The sequence below is a fragment of the Lepus europaeus genome, chromosome 5, assembly GCF_033115175.1.
Source record: "Lepus europaeus isolate LE1 chromosome 5, mLepTim1.pri, whole genome shotgun sequence".
In the NCBI taxonomy this organism is placed as follows: Eukaryota; Metazoa; Chordata; class Mammalia; order Lagomorpha; family Leporidae; genus Lepus; species Lepus europaeus.
The window spans coordinates 15,039,584-15,060,928 of NC_084831.1; the positions used below are offsets into that span (position 1 = coordinate 15,039,584).

At 57.0% G+C, this 21,345-nt stretch overlaps 1 protein-coding gene across 2 annotated transcripts in view; it reads right to left on the reverse strand.

The window, feature by feature from the left end:
* The window catches only part of ECE1 (endothelin converting enzyme 1), a 108,579-nt gene that overhangs the window by 40,187 nt on the left and 47,047 nt on the right, over window positions 1–21,345 (reverse strand). The window contains exons 2-4 of one of the 2 annotated variants that reach the window (XM_062190580.1): window positions 15,817–15,903; window positions 6,432–6,573; window positions 240–452 (exon numbers count right to left, since the gene is read on the reverse strand). In XM_062190580.1, coding sequence (XP_062046564.1) covers window positions 240–452; window positions 6,432–6,573; window positions 15,817–15,903 — 442 coding nt within the window. Of the gene's footprint in view, window positions 1–239; window positions 453–6,431; window positions 6,574–15,816; window positions 15,946–21,345 lie in introns of those variants that run through there. The other variant, XM_062190579.1, reaches the window with a different exon arrangement.

Genomic DNA, 21,345 nt, shown 5'->3' on the forward strand with positions numbered 1-21,345 from the left:
ACTGACGCTCCTTGCACAGGTTCTCCGAACTCTGCAGTCTGAGTATGGACAGACCCACTTGACAGATGAAGGAACTGAGGCCCTGAGATCAGTATCTTACTCAGGATCACACAATAAGTAAGGGGGCGTTTGTTTAAACTCAGCTTTACGGTCTCCCCATTCTACCAAGTGCTTCCTCTGACCTGGCCTGGACAATGCCCCGCTGTGGCCATTCCTCCATGTCCTGGCCAGGTGCTTACCAAGGAGGTGCTTGATGATGGCTTGGTTGTGCTCCCAGAGGTTGCTGAAGGTCCCCCAGCGAGAGTGGCCGTCGGGCACGGGGTTGGCTTTGATCCAGCCGCCGCAGGCGTAGCTGAAGAAGTCCTGGCAGGGGTCCACCGTGGGGTCCATGGAGCTCAGGATGGAGCTGGTCACCGAGACGCAGGCCTCACTCAGACATACCGGGGGGCTCCCTGGAGGGGTCAAGGACAAGAGGCCAGTGAAGGGTAGGCAGGGAGGAGGCGGCATGAGGGCGGAGGAGGTAGCCCGGGGCCCAGGAGGGCACAAGCCCTGCTCTGGCCCCAACCAAAGAGGTTTGGACCTGGATGGTCACGAGACCCCGCTGAGAATGATTTCAGCAAATGCAAGTCTGGCTTGCAAAACAAGACTTCTGTTCAGCTGCCCGGAGTCCTTTCTGTGGCTAAAACAGAATCTTTTTGTCTCACTCAATCTTTCCTTCCACAAATCTTCACCGACTTATTACTGTTCCGTGAAGCTCAACAAATGCACGCAGTCACCCCTGCATCCACGTATCCAACCAAATAATCGCCGAGCCGCTTCTGGGTTCTCTGCCGAGTGCGTGTCCCTGTGTGTGTGTGTCCCTGTGTGTGTGTCCCTCTGTGTGTGTGTCCCTGTGTGTGTCCCTCTGTGTGTGTGTGTCCCTCTGTGTGTGTGTGTCCCTGTGTGTGTCCCTCTGTGTGTGTGTGTCCCTGTGTGTGTGTCCCTCTGTATGTGTGTGTGTCCCTGTGTGTGTCCCTCTGTGTGTGTGTGTCCCTGTGTGTGTCCCTCTGTGTGTGTGTGTCCCTGTGTGTGTGTGTGTGACTCACAAAGGCAGAGCTTTGTTCTTTTCCTTCAAGAGCTAATCATCTTGTTGGGGATACGCACATTATAGATGAAAAATTAAAAAAAAAAAAACACAGTAGGAGAAATGCCCGCCATTCACTCTACAAATCAAACCAAGGATTGGCTGTCAAGTGCGGGTGCAGGTAACGTGGCACCCAGCACACAGGGAGGAGGACGGATGAGAACAGGGTGGGAACTATGAAAGGTTATTCCTGTGCCCAAGGTGGGAGCGTTGGTCACCCCCACTGAATCCTGGGGTGGGCGAAAAACCCTAAACATCCCGAGGACACCAGTTTGCTGGCAGCAAGAGGACCTGAACCAGGGGACCTGGCTCGAGGCAGCAAAAGCAACCAGGCAGTGCAGGCCTGGAGAACCCAGCGCAGCCTAACTGTCTGGTGGCAGGGGCTATGCTGGGGTGACAGCCCACAGGCACAGCACGCAGGCTCACGCCCTCATTCAACCCTCGTGCCCAGCATCAGGTGCAGGCGTGAGGCCACTGTGCAAAGAGGAGGAAGCTGAAGCCCGAGGGAACGGAACAAGGTCGCCCGGCTGCAGGTGCGAGCTGAGAGCTGAGGCCAGGTCCACCCTGGGCGCTTAACGCCACGGCTGCACCTTCCTCGTCCATCTCTTTGCCTGTCGCGACAGGAGCAAGGAGGGCAGCCTGACTGTCCAGGCCCTGAGACCCAGTTAAACCCCAGCCTTCCGCTTCTGCCCATGGGGCCCTGTGCACGGGACCACATCACTCCAAGCCCCGGTTTCTGTCTCCAGAAATCTGGAACAACGTCGGGCCCATTTCATAGCAGTGATGGAAGATCTTGAAACCGGGCGCAGGGCGCAGCTCCCTCCATCTGAGTCTGATGTTCCACTCGACCTCTGGGGAGCAGAAAACAATGCATGGCCGCCAGGGGCTGCCTCCGCCTCCCTCGGAAACACAGCGCCAGCCGGGGCGGCACGGGCTGGAGCAGCTCTCCCGTGGGGTTATTAACATCTGATGACAGCAAAAGGCCTTCAGGCTCTCGAAAGGCTCAGAGGAGTCGCACGGTTGGACGATCACAGTGACTTGACTTTGGGATAATTCTACAGCCATGAACAACCCCTGACCCGCAGCGGGCCTTGTGGCATAGCGTTACACGGCCACGTGGACACCTGCATCTTGTCTCGCCGTGCTGCTTCGAGCCCCAGCTATGCTGCTTCAGGTCCAGCTTCCTGCTAAAGAGCCTGGGAGGAAGCAGATGATGGCCCAAGTATGTGGCACCCTGCCACCCGCCTCGGAGACCTGGGTGGAGTTCCTGGCTCCTCCTGGCTCCGGCTGGCCTAGCCCTGCCTGCTGTTGGCATTTGGGGAATGAACGAGTAGATGGAAGATCTCTGGGAGTCTCCCGCTCTCTCATTCAAATAAATACATTTTAAAACATCATTGAATTATTGCGCATCAAAAAAGAACAAGGAAATGTGTGAGGGGGTGCATTTTAAACACCTCTAAATCAGATTTTATTTATTTATTTATCAAAGAGGCAGAAAGGCACACAGACAGCAAGAGGGAGCGGGCGCCCATCTGCTGGTTCACTCCCCAAACGCCTGCAACAGCCTGGACTCCGGCTGAGAGCTGAGAGCTCGATCCAGGCCTCTGACGTCGGGGCAGGAGCCCCGTCACTCCAGCCCTCACTGCTGCTGCCCAGGGTCTGCTTCAGCGGGAATCTGGAGCCAGGTCTCAAACCCAGGCGCTCTGGGGGGGGTTGCAGGTGTCTTAACCAAAGTCCTAACCGCGACGCCGGACGCCTGCAATCAGATCACCCCGATCAGAAGTGCACACCCCACTCCTCCACCGGGGTGGGAGGGGATGTAATGGCGTATTCAGGGTCGGGGAGGGACTTCTGTACACGTTGATGCTGCTTACTGCTATAATGTAACTTCACATCGGGGCAGGGAGACGAATACCGATTGTCACTACACTCCAAACCGCAGCGAGTGAAGCTGGAAGTCTTGGTGGGCAGAAACACCCAGAAGGCAGTCTGTAAAGGACTCGAGTTTAAAAAACAAGAACCCAGCCCCCAGAAGTCGGGCACAGGGGTCCAAGTTCCTAGCTCAGCACATACTCAGCCAGACACTGGGCTGCCGACCTAGGCGGCGCGTGCGGCAACGGATTCTTCACCCGTGTAATGGTCTGCAGATCTTTCAGCAAATATTCCTGGCCCGGCAGGTGCACAGTGTGTATTTGTTTAATGAAGGGTCCTAGTCTCCCCCTGCCCTCACATCTAAGGCCCCATCTCCCTCGGGGAAATCTTCCAAGACGCTCTTCCTCTCTGGGTCCCTGGACGCCTGAGTGTCCGCTATACTGGGTCACAGTCAGCTCCTGGGTTACCTCCCAGCTAGAATGTGAACTTGAGGGCTGGGTCAGTACTTCGCTTTTGTGTTTCCTTTGTCCAGCACTGTTCTTGGCACCCAGCAGCTGCTCAGTGCGTGTGTGTTGAATGAATGAATGAGCTTTGTCCAGCACGTGGTCACCACCCCCTGCAGAGACAGTAAGTATTTCCTCTCTTTTGGACATGAATGATCTAGGAACTTGTTCCAGTTCTCAGACACTCACCCTGCTGGAGACACTTTGAAGTTTTTTTTTGAGAGAATTCACTATTATTTGGTTTGCTGCCGCTGTCTGGAAAGGAGGGAGCAGCAGGAAGGCGGATGAAAGTGTACCCACGCGCTGGACACAGCTTGCAGCCAGGTATTCTAGACTCTTCAGAGGATTCTGATTGGCCTGACGCTCATGCAGACGTGACTGCCACCAGCACCTGCTACTGCGCCAGCATCGGAGGCGGCCACTTTATCAGGTGGCTCAGGGCTCACCTGGTCCCTGGCCCACCTTTACGCCAGCGACGTCCAGCCACGTCCAGGCTGGGAAAACCCCTTGGAGGCCCTGAGAGGCTGCGGCCCCCTTGGTAGTAACAGCAGATAATTAAGGAGCAGTTTCCTGGGGCTCCCTTTCAGTCTCTGGGGAAGCAACATCCTGGGAACTCCCAGGGTAAGGTTCAGGGCAGCACACGGGCTGCCAGGGTCTGCCTGCTCCCCACGTCCTGGGCCAAGAGCTGCAGAGACACGGGCCACGGTCTACACGGCCCAGCAGGGGCTCTGAACCGAAGCTGACGAGAGGGCAGCTGCGGGACAAGACTGATCAGCTTGTGTCCCACTGGTGAAGAAGGCACACACTCACACTCATACTCATGTACACATACACACTCACACACATGCATACCTGCACAGTCACACACACTCACACACATGCATACCTGCAGTCACACACACTTATGCACACGCGCACACACTCATGTACACTTACACATGCGCACACAATCGTGCACATATGCACACTCATGTATACACACACACTTGTGCACATGCACACACACGTGCATGCTCATTCATGCACACCCACGCATACCTGCAGTCACACGTACACACTCACACTCGTGTACACACTCATGCGCCCACACACTCATGCACACACATTCATATACATGCATACCTGCAGTCACACATACACACACATGCACACACACTCACACACATGCATACCTGCAGTCACACACACTTATGCACACATGCACACACTCGTGTACACTTACACATGCACACAGTCGTGCACATATGCACACTCATGTACACGCGCACACACTTATGCACATGCACACACACGTGCGTGCTCATTCATGCACACCCACGCATACCTGCAGTCACACATACACACTCACACTCGTGTACACACTCATGCGCCCACCACTCATGCACACACATTCGTATACATGCATACCTGCAGTCACACATACACACACACACAGAGGGAAAGGCTGCTCCCAGCTCAATCCTCCATCCCACTCCTTTGTTCCTTCAATTGCTCATTACTCATTTGACTATTTGCACACCTCTGGCAGGCAGGCACCAGACTAAGCACATATGGTTAAGGTTAATTAATCTAATATGCACCAAGCACCTGCTGGGCCAGGCACAAAACATCTATAAACCATTAAACAGTCAGTTAAATAATGAAGCAATTATTTCGTAAGCACCACCTAGGTGCTTGGCCCTGGGCCTGACTCACAGGAAGCACCCATTAACTCTCTCTGGAATGGATGAGTGGTTGTGTCCCCGACACAGGGGGACACAGGGATGACTCAGACCAAGGGTCCCCTCCCAGCCCAGTCCGCCACAGCGACTCCCCAGTAGACAGGCTCAACCTTGTCTGGAAACGACACCCCCAGATCCAGCCAAGGTTTCCTCTGATGGGCTGCGAGACCATCAGTGGTGGGACCCCAGAGGCTGCTCAGGTGGGCCATCTGGCTCTCAGAAAGCTAGAGCGGGAGGCAGCGGAGAGTGAGGCCCGGCATGGCCAGATGCCCCACCCCTGTCTTTAAAGGGACCCGCCCTTCCCAGCCCCCTAGGGGCTAACTGTGCTCAGCTGCTCCGTGAGGCTCTTGGCTAGATCCCCTCAGCCAGACGCCCTCTGGCAGCGGGGACAGAGAGGGCGCGACCCCAACACCACACAACTCCGGGTAGACAGACAAGTGCACTCACAGAGGTGCGCGAAGGGCAGGTGGCCCACAAAAAGATAGCTTTTCTGGGGCACTGATTTGCTATGGGGAGACTACACAGCGAGGCAGAGCCCTGGGGAGCGTGGCAGCTCCTGGGTGGAGTCCAGGTGCCCCACTCTGCCCCCACTAGCCATGTAACCTAGGGCAAGTCACTCTGCCTCTGTGCCTCTGGCTCCTGATCCAGAGAAGGGGCCAGAAAGGGCCACACTTGGTGGAGTGCTGGAAGGAGGGAAGGAGAGACCTGTTTGGTGCATGGAACTGTTCAGCCAGCAGGAGCCACGGATGCTCTCTTATCAGAAGCCAGGATGGCAGCTAGCGTCAGCCTGCGCTTCCAACTGGCCCGCCTCCCAGCACCACCTGCCGCAGGCCCAGGTGGAAGAGGACCTACGAGGCACCAGGTGCACAACCTGTGTTACTCCCAGTCCTCGGCGCCATCCCCAGACTGGGCACTGTGTTCACACGTGAAGGACAGAAGACCCAGGCTCTGGGAAACCGAGCGACCTGTCCAAGGTCACACACGGCCAAGCCGCCGGGTCAGGGTGTGGACTTGTGCTTGACTCCGAAAAACCTTTATACCGCCCATGCCGTCCACCTCCCAGGTCTCAGCGCATCTCAGCAGCCCTCACCCTCTTAGTCTTGCTGGCTCCGTGGACCAGGAGGTCAGTCCCAGCCCGGCCAGGGGAGCCCCTGTGCAGAGAGCCAGGGGCAGCAGTGAGTCAAGCCCACCACAAAGCAGAGAGGCACCTACTTGTCTGATACTGGATGCCCAGCGCTGCCAGGCAGGCCACCAGTCCTGCCGCCAGAAACGCCACCAGCACCACCAGCCGCTTCTCCACCTGGGTCCGTGCGGCCCAGCACCGCTGGCTGCTCCGGGAGCTGTGGAAGTTCACCTGCAGGGGAGGGGGCAGGAGGGGTGGGGAGGCAGTGAGCCCGGGGCGCCCCCTCCCCGGGAGGAAGGGGCTCTGCTGTAGGCCTAGGCCCCGGGGAGGCATCGGGGCTGCCCTCCCGTCTCCGGGGCGGTCGGGTTCCCACACTCAGCCCTAATCCAGGGACGGAACCACCGCCCTGCTCGGCAGCTCAGATTTGCTCCCACACATCAGCGAGGCAGGCTTGCGTTTTTTGTGTCACCCGATATGGGTAGAAGGAAAAAAAACACAGCTTTTCCCTGTTTCTCCTGTAAGGAGTTCCCAAAAGAACAGGATGTTTGGGCTTCCAGGCATGCAGTGAGCGGCCAGCTGGGCTCTCCCGAGAGCTCCGCCCCCACAGGGCCAGGGACGAGGGTGACCAGGCACAGGAGCAGGGGACAGCTGCTCACGGAACCCTCCCCGTCCCGCGGGAGCTGCCTTCTGAGTCCTCTCTTTGCAAATAAGGAAACTGAGGCCCGGAGGTGGCAGCCTCGCCCTCTAGCACACAGTGGAAGGAGAGAGCTGGGCGGTGAAGCCTGGGTGGGACTGCAGAGCCCACGAGGCAGCGAGAGGTTTGGGGGAATAGCTCCATTCAGCAGATCCTCAAAGGGAGGAAAAGTGTCCCCGGCCTCACGGTCTACGCAACAGGAAAGGAGGCACAATGAGAGGAAGGCGCAGGCGTGGCGGCGCTCGGAGCCCTCGGCCCAGGCCAGCTTTGGGTCCCCTCTGCTCCAAGAGGTGCTTCCTACAAAAGCCAAGGCCGCACGACAGGAAAGGTCTCCTGAAGTTGGGAACGACCCTGACGCCGTGTACCCAGCTTAGCACCAACTCAGGGCCAGGTTGGAAACACACAGAGGGAGACTGACTCCCTTGCTTTCAGAAACAGTCTGGGGTGTGCAGGGATTCCGTCAGGGAAGGCTTCCTGGAGGGGGTGATGACTGGGCTGGGACCTGAAGAATAAGTAAGAGACAACCAGGTAATTGGGGAAGGGTTGAGCAGGGCGAGGCTTTGATCCTAAGAGGTGCTATGAGGGACTTCCTCCGAGGACGGCAGAGGCATGGTTAGATTTGCCCTTTGGGAAGAAAAAGGTGGAGGGTGCAAGGTTTGGCAGGGCTGGGCATGGAGGTAGGAGGTCCTAGCAGCTTGCTGGGGAGTGGGGAGCTGCCAAGGGACATGAGGAGACCCAGACTCAGACCTGCCAGAGCCGCTAATGGCCAAGGGGTGGCTGCCCCTGGAGCCAGGTCAGTGCCCCGTGGAAGTCCCACACTGGCAGGTGGGGCTCTGTGGCGGTCAGCTGGGGGAGGGGCCGCACGGCCATCACTGGGTTCTTTGTGGAAAGGAAGTGAACGGGAATTTCTGCACCAGAGGAGGTGGAACACGAAGACATCGAGGAAGAAAAGTTGGGTTCTAAAAATGCAAAAAGGCAGCTGGCGCCGTGGCTCGCTTGGTTAATCCTCTGCCCGCAGCGCCGGCACCCCGGGTTCTAGTCCCGGTTGGGGCACCGGTTCTAGTCCTGGTTGCTCCTCTTCCGGTCCAGCTCTCTGCTGTGGCCCGGGAGGGAAGCAGAGGATGGCCCAAGTGCTTGGGCCCTGCACCCATGTGGGAGACCAGGAGGAAGCACCTGGCTCCTGGCTTCGGATCGGTGCAGCGCTGACCGTAGTGGCCATTGGGGGAGTGAACCAACGGAGGGAGGACCTTTCTCTCTGTCTCTCTCTCACTGTCTATAATGCTACCTGTCAAATAAAAAAAATAAATTAAAAAAATGCAAAAAGGCCCCCAAGGCTTGGCGACACCTGAGACAGTCCAAGACGCCAGGCACCAAAGCCGGCGGTCAGGCTTTGGAGGGACACCACCTGCGGCAACCCCTTGGGAAGCTTTTTTGAAGTATGAGAAGCGGGCCGGGGCTGTGGCATAGTGGGCAGAGCCGCTGCCTGTAACACCAGCATCCCATATGGGCACCGGTTCGAATCCTGGCTACTCCACTTTTGATCCAACTCCCTGCTAATGAGCCTGGGAAAGCAGCAGAGGATGGCCTTGGGCCCCTGCACCCACATGGGAGACTTGGAAGAAGCTCCTGGCTTCTTCCAAGCCATTTGGGGAGTGAACCAGCAGGTGGAAGGCACCTCTCTCTACCTCTCTCTCTCTCTCTCTCTCTCTCTCTCTGTAACTCTGGCTGTCAAATAAATAAATCTGAAAAAAAAAAAAAAAAAAGACGTGGAGCAGCCAGGACATGAACTGGTACCCATATAGGATGCTGATGTCACAGGCCATGGCTTACCCTGCTACACCACAGCGCCAGCCCCCGAATCCCAGCTAGGGCTCCCGACTCCAGCTTCTTGCCAACACAGACCCTGGCAGGTAGGGGCGATGTCTCAAGTGACTGGGCTTATGGCACTCATGTGGCAAACCTAGTGTATACTTGTTGTATATAGATATATGTTTATATAATTATATATATATATGTATATTTTTCTCAAATAAATAATTGTAAAAACAGAGCGACCCCCGCCTGGCATGGCTCTGGGAAGGCAGGCTTGGGGAAGAGGAACCCCTCCCCTTATCTGGATGGAGAAAGGCCAGGGTATGGAGAGCAAGGAGACAGCGGCATCTGAGGAGGTGAAGGGCAAGGAGGAAGAGAGAAGATGGAAGGAACCTCAGAGGGAGCGGGAAACGGGCCAATGGCAGTTAAAGACGGGGGTGTTCCCAGCATGCCCGCCCTCACAGCATCCCTAAGCGCAGGATGGAGGATCGGCTCCATAGACACCCAGCAGTGGGGGGTTCAGGGGGAGAGAACGGGACAACGCCTCCCTCCAGAACGGGCACCCCAGCCCCAACCAGAGGAGCACCAAGTGGAGCTGAGCCTCATTTTCCAGTGTCAACCAGAGTGCTAAATCTAAACAGATGGTGCTCACTGCAAAATTAAATTAGAATTAAGCCACGATTGAATTAAAAATGCAGACTTCCAGGTCAGAGTGGCAAACAGAATTTGGAGATGGGATTTTTAACCTTTGTCATGTTTTCTGCTCGCCTTGGGTCACCAGGCTAAGGGCCTTGTGGTTGCTGGACAAGCCTTGCTTCCAAGGGCAGAAGGAAACCAGAGGCATCCTCGGGGCAGGAGGTGTCCCCTGGAGGCCTGGGGCCAGGACAAGGAGGCCGTTCCAGGAGAGGATGGCGAGCCCAGGGCTGCTCTGGAGAGGATGGCGAGCCCAGGGCTGCTCCGGAGAGGACGGCGAGCCCAGGGCTGCAAGTCAGGGCACTGCTGTGCTTCCAAAGGCTACGGCAGCGGCCCAGGCCCCTCTCTCGGAGTCCCCACTGCACTTCCTCTGCCTCCTTCCTAGCTGCTGGCGGGGAGCCCGTGAGACGAGGTCACAGCAAGGGGAGACGTGAGTGGTGTCTCACTTTCCTTCTGGAAAGGAGAGCACGTCCATCCGCAGAGCCAGTCTGCAGGGAACGCGCGAGGGCAGGCGGCCCAGTCCATCTCGGGAGAGGTCACCGGGCGGTGGCCATCAGCCAAGGAGCAGCGCTGAGGCTGGAGGGTGCAGCTGAGAGGCCACGCAGAAGCTCAGCGCGCTGGTGGCCTTAACCGCCCACCCACCATCAGGTAAGGCGACAGAGAACGCGAGACACAGAGCAAGGGGTGCCTGCAAGAGAGCAGTGGAGAGAGACAGGGAAGGAGGCAGTTAGAGCCAGAGGGAGGGAGGGAGAGGACAGAGGTGAGCTGTCTAACCCAGGACTTCCCAGTATTTCTACAGCCAAGGGAACAAAGCCCTAATCAGGGATAAATATTCAGTTACAGAAGTGAGTGCCCGGCTCACCAGGCTTACAGCAAGAACAAGTTCTGCAGGTGAGGACGGGGTACCGCCGCCTGGGCCCAGGAGCTAAGTCAGCAGCTGCAGAGAGAACTGGGGGGGCGGGGGGGGGCAAGACCTGGGGTTTTTGAGTCGGTCGGTCGGGGAGGCTTGGACTGCTGAGCCCTGGCCAGGTTCCCAGCAACCTGCGCCACACGGAGCAGCCAACAGGAGTTGTCTGGCCAAGGACTTGGCGGGGAGCCCAGCCCCGGTGCGGGCTGGCAGGGGGACCTACTGGATCAGGTGGACCGTGACAGCCCAGCTCAGCAAGGCCCCTGCCTCTGTGCAGTGTCAGTTTGGGGAAGTTTCTTCAAGGTTCCATAAGGTAGACTTCTGGTGGAGACCACTGGGGTTGGCCCAGAGCAGACTCTAAAGTGTTCTCTGCCGGGGCCTTGAATTCTACCTGCTCCATGCCTCATGCATGCCTGCCTTCAGGTTTCAGGGAACCGCTTCAAGGAGCATCTATTCATGGAGGAAGAGGTTTCCACCTAGGTCCCCAGGGCAAGGGAGAAAGACCACAAATCTGGGAAGTCAGAGGCCAGCCAGGGCCCAGGAGGCGTGGCTGGGCAGCCCCTGGGCCGCAGTGTCCCCCCTACAATGAGAGTCCGCCTCGGATTCTAGAACCACAGGGCCAACAGTCTGAGTCTCCAACACATGAACAGGGCTGACGGTACCTCCTGGAAAGCACAGACGCCTGTCTCAGATTCTTCATTTAAAATTCTTGTTTACATAATTATTTGGGAAAGAGAGAGAGAGAGCTCCCATCTCCTGGTTCACTCCCTGAATGCCCACGGAAGGCTGAGGCTGAAGCTAAGAGCTGGGAACTCCATTCAGGTCTCCCAGTGGAAGGCAGGAGCCCAGCTGCTGCCTCCCAGGGTCTGCAGCAGCCAGAAACACTCTCCAGGGGATGTGGGTGTCTTAACCACTAGGCTACCTGGCTACCTGCCTGCACCAAGAAGACTTTTTAAGCTATTGGGTGGGCCGCTTGCTGAGATTAGTCCCCAGAGATAGCCCTGGGCATGGTGGGGAGAAAATGAGAAAACCCTGCTACTATCTCAGCTCTCAAGTGCTTGGGCCCTTGCCACCCATGTGGGAGACTGGGATGGAATTCCAGCTTCCTGGTTTTGGCTGGGCCCAGACCTGGCTGTTTGTGGCCATTTGAGGAGTGAACCAGTGACATGCAAGATCTTTCTCTCTCTGTCTGTCCTCTCTCTCTGACATTGCCTTTCAAATAAATAAATAAATATATATATAAATATATATATATATATCTCAACTTTAATTTTTCTATTAAGAAAAACTTTTTTTAAAAGAATTATTTTTTTATTTCTTTGAATGACAGAGTTAAAGAGAGAGGTAGAGCCAGAGAGAGAGGTCTTTCATTCCACTGGTTCACTCCCCAAATGACCTCAGTGACCAGAGCTGAGCTGATCTGAAGCCAGGAGCCAGGAGCTTCTTCCGGGTCTCCCACGCGGGTATAGGGGCCCAAGGACTTGGGCCATCCTCTACTGGTTTCCCAGGCCATAGCAGAGAGCTGGATCGGAAGAGGAGCTGCTGGGACTCAAACTGGCACCCATATGGGATGTTGGCACCGCAGGCTGGGGCTTTAACCCACTGTGCCACAGCGCCGGCCCCAAGAAAAACTTTTTAAAGGTTCTGGCAGACAGCTGTGGCTGCCTGCTCCCCAGTTTAGGCTGCAGGTGGGACTTGGGCTACTTCCCTTCCAGCCACTGAAATGGTGTGTGTTTGGAGCAGAGAGAGGGAAGCTTCCGAGGGAAAGCTATTCTGCACATTTAAGACGACACCAAGATGTGCATGTATTTCAACAAGGTCCCAGCAAATGAAAGTAGAAGATACACGTGTTTTGGTGTGGGGTAGGCATCTCGCATGGTAGAGGATGCCACGTGGGATTCCTGCATGTCATATCGGACCCCTAGGTTCAAGTCCTGCTTTGCTTCCTGTCCGGCTTCCTCTTAGTGTGCACCAATGGAGGCAGTAGATGGTGGCTCAAGTACCTGGGTCCCTGCCAACCATGTGAGAGACCCAGAAGGAGCTCCAGGCTCCTGGCTTTGGCCTGGCTGTTGTGGACATTTGGGGAGTGAATCAGCAGATAGAAGGTTTTCTCTCTCTGTGTCCTTCAGCCTTCCAAATAAATTAAAATAAATAAAAAACAAACTCTTAAGAAAAGAAAATGCTTATACAGTAGCACTGAATTTATAGGCTGTGGGATAGGGACTGGCATTGTGGCATAGCAAGTAAAGCCGCTGCCTGTGACACTGGCATCCCACGTGGGTGCCTCTTCATGATCCAGCTGCCGCTATGGCCTGGGAAAAGCAGTGGAAGATGGCCCAAGTGACTTGGCCCCTGCCACCCACGTGGGAGACCCGGAAGAAGATCCTGGCTCCTGGCTTCAGCCTGGCCCAGCCCTAGCTGTTGGGGCACTAAGCCAGTGGATGGAATATCTCTTTCTCTTCCAGCAGATGAAATGTCTCTCCCTCTAACTCTTTCAGGTAAAAACGAAAAATGTTAAAAATAAATGAAAATGAAAACTGTAGGACATAACACTGTATATATGGGGTGAGATGAATTATTTTTAAAAATATAATAGTCCGGGGCTGGCGCTGTGGCGTAGCGCTTTAAGCTGCCGTCTGCAGCACCATCATCCCATATGGCTGTTATCAGCCCTGGCTGTTGTGTCCATTTGGGGAGTAGACAACAGATGGAAGATAGCTCTCTCTACGTCTCTCTCATTCTGACTTTCAAATAAATAAATAAATAAATCTTTAAAATAAAATAAAGCAGTCCTTGTACAAACAAGAGTGAAAAGCTAGAAGCTGTTGAGGCAGTGGGGTTACTGCTTCTTTTTCAATCCTTTTTTTAATACGTCATTATTATTATTATTATTATTTTTTTGACAGGCAGAGTGGATAGTGAGAGAGAGAGACAGAGAGAAAGGTCTTCCTTTGCCATTGGTTCACCCTCCAATGGCCACTGCGGCCGGCGCATCATGCTGATCCGAAGCCAGGAACCAGGTTCTTTTCCTGGTCTCCCATGCGGGTGCAGGGCCCAAGGACTTGGGCCATCCTCCACTGCCTTCCCGGGCCATAGCAGAGAGCTGGCCTGGAAGAGGGGCAACCGGGATAGAATCCGGCACCCCAACCGGGACTAGAACCCGGTGTGCCAGCGCCGCAAGGCGGAGGATTAGCCTGTTAAGCTACGGCGCTGGCCTAATACGTCATTTTTAAAAAAGATTTATTTATTGTTGGGGCCGGTGCTGTGGCGCAGTGGGTAAAGCCAACGCCTGCAGTGCCGGCATCCCATATGGGCACCGGTTTGAGTCCCAGCTGCTCCACTTCCGATCCAGCTCTCTGCTGTGGCCTGGGAAAGCATTAGAACATGGCCCAAGTGCTTGGGCCCTTGCACCAGCATGGGAGACCCAGAAGATGCTCCTGGCTCCTCACTTTGGGTTGGCGCAGCTCTGGCTGTTGCGGCCAATTGGAGAGTGAACCAGCGGATGGAAGACCTCTCTCTCTCTCTGCCCCTCCTTCTCTCTGTGTAACTCCAAGTTTCAAATAAATAAATAAATCTTTTAAAAAAGAGAGATTTATTTATTGTCACTTTTTTTTTCTCACAAATGAGCATGTAAAGCTTTTATTGGAAAAAAAATTCCAGTGATTAAAAACACCCAATTTGTAGAAAACAATTCTTGGAAAAGCCAGCATGGGTGAATGCATGTTTGCCTTGGGGAAGTCAGGGGGACCCAGGCAAACCAAGCTGGGTACCCACAGAACAACCCCACCCCCTGGGCAACCTCTCTGCCTCGGCCTCAAGGAAAGTGTCGAGCAGACCCAGCTGGGCAGCTTGCTGTAGAGACACCCACAGAGCGCTCCAACCCACTCAGCAGCGATGTGACCACAGGAATGTCCTGAGCCTCTCGCCACCCCTCCGCCCTGGCGTCTGCAACAAGGCCCCCCAGCCCTTACCTCAGGGCTCAGAAAAACAACAAAGACTCTAGCAGGCCCCCCTAGCACTGCCTCTAACTCCCAGCTCCCAGCATCATAAGGGAACGAGAGCAACAGGTCGCTCTCCATGACAAGTTGGAATTCCAACCCGGTGCCTGGCTTCCGCGGTGGGGCTCCGTGACAGACTGCCCCCAAGGCCAGCTGCTGCGGTCCCCTGTGATCCCACCACAGGGGACGATTTGGTGGGGAATCTGAAATGTGTGCTGAGAACCTCGTGTGGAAGACGGGCCGGCCGCGATGGCGATGAGGTTGTTTTCATTTGCGAAGGGAAATGTGCCTGCCACAGAATCTAATTTCCTGCTGGATTTCGCCTCTTGAGGGGCGGCTGGCGGAAGAGGTCCCACACAGACTGGGGTTGGTCTGTCCCTCTCAGATCCTTAGCTCTGGTCCTAAGGCACCCTGTCTTCCCTCTCGCTGCCTGGGTCTCCTACTAGCAGTGGGGAAAGGATTCTCTGACATCTTCTGGATGGTTCTAAGGCCAGGTGGAACCATGTAGTTGGGGGGGGGGTGGCTGTATCCCAGGGGGTGGGGTCAGGAGGTCAGTTCTGCCCAGTGCCTAGTTCTCCAGCCTGGGGGAGAGGGCCCCCACTGCCCCGCCCCTGACCACTGTTCCTGCTCCAGCTCATCCACCCCAAGCTCGCTCTGGAGTTGAGCCATGATTTGGCGTCGGTCTGCAGGTGGCCTCAACGCCCCCTTCCACCTCCCTGGGTGGCAAGTGGTCCTGAGCTGAGAGGCCGCTGCTCCCCTCGGCATCACAGGTTGCCCCCCCGGGGGGGGGGTTCCCAGCATTTCCAACTCCCTCCTACCCACCTAGCTGGCTCCACACCCCACCCTGGCCGGGCGGGCAGAGGGAGCCTGGAGTTCATCAGATTCCCACAGCGGCAGACGCTGGAGATGAGAGGGACTTGGACCCCGAGCAGGCTACAAAGGGGCAGGGATACGGACACCACTCCAGGAAATGGAGATGCTGGGGTGGGGGGTGTCTGGGTAAGGCCGCCCACACAAGGCCACCACTCTCCCGGGCTGCCCAGGGCGCAGGGGGTGGGTTCCAGACATTCAGGGCTTCCCACGCTCTGCCAGGTCCTGGCGCTCAGGGACTCCCTCTTCTACGAATGAGGAACTGGGGTCTGGGGGCTGCAGCGCCAGAAGCAAGTGGCGGGAGGATCTGAGAGCGCAGGCTGGCGAGGGTGGGCTGCGGCCGCGACGCCCCGCGCCTCCGCACCCGCCCTGCCCCGCCAGGATTTCCCCGCGGAGCCCCCGCGGCCCCCTCCCCCGGGCCCTCGGCGTTGGGGGCGGGGCGGCGCGAGCGCGCATGCCCGGCCCGGGGAGCCCGCGGCGCTGGGGGCCGGGGCGCCTACCTGCAGGCCGTTGGGGTAGCCGTCGCCTTCGGAGAGCGAGTCCACCAGGTCCTCCTCGTCCAGCGTGGCCCGCTTGTAGGTCGACATCTGCAAGGCCAAGTGCAGCACGGACTCCCTCAGCGCCTCCATGGCTCTCGCGTCCGAATGGGGAAGCGGCCCGGGCGCCGCCGCCGCCGCGCCCCGCCCCGGCCGGGGCACCGAGACCGGCCCCCGGACCGGCCCGCGGCGGGCAGGGGTCCCGCCCCTCGCTCCCCCGCCCCGCCCCGCCCGCCCAAGCCGCGCCGGGGCCCCGGCGGCCATCCGCCCCGCGCGCTGCGCCCCGCGACGCCCGGTCCCGCGCGCTCCCGGCTCCCGGTCCGGGCGGGGCCTCCCAGGGAGAGCCCCCCACCCCCGGACCCGGGGTAGATGGGGCCCTCCCTTTCCCAGCGCTCGGGAGAAGGGACCCCAACTCAAGTCCCTGGCGGGCAGGACGGGGCCTCACAGCGACCCCTTCCTCCTTACGTCGCCCTTCAATAACGGGGTCCCCACGGCAAATACCAAGAGTCAGGTATGAGGCGGGGCCTCTGGTTTGTCCCAAAACAGTCAAAAAAAGTGGTTCCCCCCCACCATGAGCCCTTAAACCATCGAGTCTCCCCCATCAACGCTGTGAAGACGGGTGTGTGTGTGTGTGTGTGTGTGTAATAAAAGAAGCAGGTGCCCGCCGGCCCTCGTGCTGTTTCCTGTAGCTCCCAATGCATGGGTGAAGTTCAGACTCCCCAGGAACTCCCTGACACAAGGAGACTGTGTGGATTTGGGTCACTGAGGGGAACCTGGGGCTCACCCTGTGCCCAAACAGGTGAGTTTCCCCCAGCACAGAGAGAACTGTGGCTTTCGCTCAGGTCAACACCTGAAGGGGACCCTGCCTCCACCTTACCTTAGGAGTCCAGAGCTTCGAGCAGGTGCCCCATCCCCAGCCACTAAGGCCTCTCGGAGATGAGCATTGTTCTTCCACCCGAGAACCCCAGAAAGTCTAACCCAGCAGGTCCCAAAGGACCCTCCACTTCTGGGAGGACATGGGTCCCTACTGTTCACCTGTTTCTCAGAGTGCCAAGTGCATTTCTGTTTATTCCCAGTGTGGTTCTCTCTGTCACACACGGGAATGCACAGGCTCAGAGAGCTGGGGTGTGGGGTGACCAGCGGAGGCCATGGGCAGCTGCCCTCTCACCACCCACCCAGCCGCAGTCAGGGCCAGCCTTTTAGAGGGAGAGTCAGGTCTTGCCACTCAGCCCCTTAGCCTCGGGAATTAACCCCCAAACCCTCTTCTGGGGCCTGCCCAGCCCAGGATGCCCATCCCTCTGCAGGTAGTAGGTGCTGAACAACCAGCTGTGGCAATGAATGGTGGGACAAGTGGGGGGACGTGCCTGTAAATTCTCCAGCATTCTGCGCCAGCTTCCGGACGTCTAAGGATACAGGAAACGTCTAAAGCGACACAGGCCCTGGGGAAGCAGGGTGCCTGGGAAGAATTTTAATTCTTGAGACTTCTTCCTCACCCCCACTGGGTGGAGGAGTTCCCAGGACCCACCCCAGGGAAAGGACTGCAGGGCGCCTGCACTTACCGAAGGCTAACAGCAGGGCTTTTTCTGTAACAGGACACTTGTGGTAACAGGTGTCGCCAGAGGAAAAGACCCCTGGAAAAGCTCGGCTCCCCGGGGCCCTGATTGGTGTGGGGCACTTGTCAATTCCTTTTACCCCCTCCCCTAGCCCCATCATCTCACTTCTGCCTTTGCCCTTCTCAGAGGCAACTCCCGGAGGCCACTCGGCCCTAGTGTTGAACAGCGGCTCCTCCCTCTTCCATCTCATTTCAGAGACCGTTTTCTGGGAAGCTCTCCTGAGCACCCCCCCCCTCCAAACACCAGCCACATAGTCCCCACATAGCCACACCCCTACCCAGCCCAACTCTGGGTGGCCAATGCCAGGAAGCTCACCCACTTCCCAGTAGAAACCGAGATGGAGAACTGATTCCTTTTCAGCACACAAAAGATGGAGGCCCCTTCCTGAAACACCTGCCTTGGGCCCTGTAGGGAAACTGCACCTGCCTCTGAGGTGGGAAGGGGAAGGCTTGGGCAGTGAGTGACAGTGCAGCCACAGCGCAGCCTGTGCCCTCCGCACCTGCCTGAGCCCTCCTTCGTCTTGGGTGCATCTCTACACCCACCTGGAGCCTGGGCCTCAGCAGATGATGTGGTTTAGTTAGTGATCTGGGCGTCCCCCCACAGGCCCGAGTGTTAAGGACTTGATCCCCCAGAGCCTGGTGTGGGTGGATGAAGGATGGCGCTTAATCCGATTAGGGTGTCTGAAGGAAGGGCCTTGGAAAATGCTTAGATTGGATTAGCTGGCTGGGGTGGCGCCTGTGATCAAATCAGGAGAGGCACAAGTGTGCTTCCAGGATGCCACGTGATCCTCCTTCCCCGCACGCCCTGCCCTCATCTGACACCAGACCGATGCGGACTGTGAACCTCCAAACCGTGGGCTGAAGTAAACCTTCTTTCTTGCTACATCGCTTCTCTCGGTTATTTTAGTTGCAGGCAGGAGTAGCTGGCTAGCACAGGAAGCGTCACCTGCAGTTTTTAGGGACAGGGAGTAGGGAAGAGCCGGATAGATGGAGCACCTGCTATGTGCTGTGGGACAGAACATGTCTCTCCTAACCCCACAGTGCCTCACCCCTGCGAGGCGAGAATCCTCCCCTCCACCCTAGAAATGAGACACCCAGCGGCCAGAGAGGAGGCAGGACTCGACCTCTGTTTGGGGCCAAGGGAGTGAGGATGTGAATCTTCACCTGACTCCTGCCCCACCCCTGCTGACTTCAGCACGTGGCCCCCAGAGAACCCAAGCAGAGACGGGCCTTGAACCTCGGTCCTGTACCCCCGGGCCCATGCTCCTTCTGAAAGGCAGGGCTGCTGCTGCAGGTGGGGACCTGCTGCGGCCCGGGTGCCCTGGACAGGCTGAGGCCCGGGGTGGGCAGTGGTACTTATCCTCCCTCCTCGCCTCCCTGGCAGCTGTGGGATCCACATCCCCAGCATAGGGGAAAGCGCAGCCGCCGCTTTGTGGCCGCCCTGCCTTGGTCGGCTCAGTTCCCTTCCTGGCCCCGCGGAGCCACGGAGGAGAAACCAGCCTGGTGTTCTGGAGGAGAAGGGCTTGGCTGAGCCTGCGAATGGCAGTGAGAACCACAGCGCTCCGTGGACTTCCTGTCCTTGACCCCCGGGCCCCAGAAAGTGAAAGCCAGATGAGGGTGTGTTGGTGCCCAGCTGTGGAAACCCCACCCTGCTCATAGGGGTGAGCAGAAACGAGACATCTCACGCACGCTCATCTGTTTCTGATGACAAACGCCTCGCGGCTTGGTGCGCCCGGGTCGGACCCATTTGTGCCAACTGTGTCATCCAGATGGCTCCTGGGGTTGGCTTCCAGGAAGGCTGGAGTGGGTCAGAAGCGAAGACGAGCAGCCCAGGAGAGAAATTCTGAGACCGGAGACCCAGCAGCCACACCTGCCGAGCTGTTTTCAGATCCAAGCCTTAGCTCATTACGATGCTGCATTGTGGCCAAGTCCCATCAATTCCTACTTCTGGTGCCAGTCACTGGCAGCTTCTGCCAAGCTCTTACATGTCATCTCATACATGTAGTCTCTTACATGTCATCTCTTACATGTCGTCTCATACATGTCATCTCACACAGGTCATCTCATACATGTCATCTTCTATACTCACGCCATCTGAGGGCTACATGCTTAAAACAGGCCAGGGGACTACAGCGGGTGACAGCTCTGGATCCAGACCTCAGTTCAGATCTCCTCTCAGCTACCTCCCAGCTGTGTGATCACGGGCACGTGACCCTGTCTCTCTGCACCTCAGTTATCGCATCAGTAAAATGGGGCTGATAACAACTGTGCCTCCCTCATAGACTGCTGGGACACACCAGTGATTTCGAATAAGTGCTTAGAGCAGCTGTGGGCACAGAGCCCTCAGGTGCTTGTCAGTGTCAGCTGTCACAGTTGTCCCTTGAACTCCTGGGGGAGTGGACATGAAAACCTGTGGATGTTCAAGTCCGTTCTAGACAATGTCCCGGTGCTTGCAGCACATAACCTGCACACCCCCTGCGGGCTTTACGCCATCCCTGCGTCACTCACGATAGCTAACAGAGTGCCGGTGCTAGGTAAGCAGCTGTTGTGCTGTGCTGCTTCGGGAAGAATGATGGGAAGAACCCCGCCCCCCGCAACCTCCCCACGCACACGCTCAGCACAGGTGCAAATTTTCCAGTGTTTTCAGTCCGCAGTTGGTTGAGGCAGCAAATGCAGAGCCCGTGGGTGCAGAGGCCAACTGCGCGTATGAAACACCAGGTTCAGAAGTCTCCCACGGGTGCCCACGTGCAGAACAAAAGCCAGACCCCCGAGCTGGGCGTTCAGACTCCACAAATGGCCCAAACCGACCGCTAAGGTTCATCCTGCCTGTGTCACCCAGACCCCGTTCGACCCCTGCAGGTGTCCCCCACAACAGCAGTGCACTTGGTCCTGGATGTTGGCCAAACCTGGGGGCAGCCCTGAGGAGGCCCCACCTTCAAGAGGTCTGTGGCTGATACAGATCCTCTACCAAGCCAGGACACCGCCCCCCCGCCCCAAACACCTGCTACTCCTCTCCACCTTGAGCCTGCCTCTTCTTCCACAAAGAAGCTAGAAGGAATTCTAGCCAGAAGGAATTCTGCCCTTTCCTGTGGTGTGTGCCGGCATGGTGCCTGTGCTACAGTCAGGCCTTTGTACCTGAGACAGAGCGCACCCAAGCAGGTGGGCAATAGTCACCTCATCACCCCTCCATCCACAGTGCCCAGCAGGGAAGCTGGTAGCAAGGGTCACTGTGACCCTGTGTCCAGATCTTCACTAGGGCACAGGCGGCTGAGCCCTCAAAGAACGAATGGAGTTTAGTTGCTTGCTATCTATCAAGTAAAAGTCAAATAGGACAACTTTGGAAAAGCGGCCAGACAGCTAAAACCACGGCCGTCACTCCTGAAGATGACGCCGCTCGACACTGATTACAACGCCGAGCGTCTTCTACGAGAGAAATTTCCATGTCAGGAGTTAATTTCTTTTTAGATCTACCATGATGTTTCTGCAGGAGTTAACTGCTTCTCTAGTTTTTGATAATAAGAAATCAGCAGAGAAACTCACAGCCCAGAGGCATCTAAGGGGATAAAGAGCGACACAGTGTCCAGGTGACCAGCAGGAAGGGACGCCAGGTGTGCAGTCAGGAAATCTAAAACCAAAATGCCAGACCTCCTGATCTCACTAGCGTCGACACGACAAACAAGCAATGCTGGGCCGTTGTGGAGCTGCAACACCTTACCGTCCCATATATGAGTGCTGATTTGAGCCCCAGCTGCTCCATTTCCAATGCAGCTCCCTGCTAATGTGCCTGGGAAAGCAGTGGAAGATGGCTCAAGCCCTTGGGCCCCTGCACCCACAGGGAAGACCCAGATGGAATTCCATGCTCCAGCCTTTGGCCTGGCCCA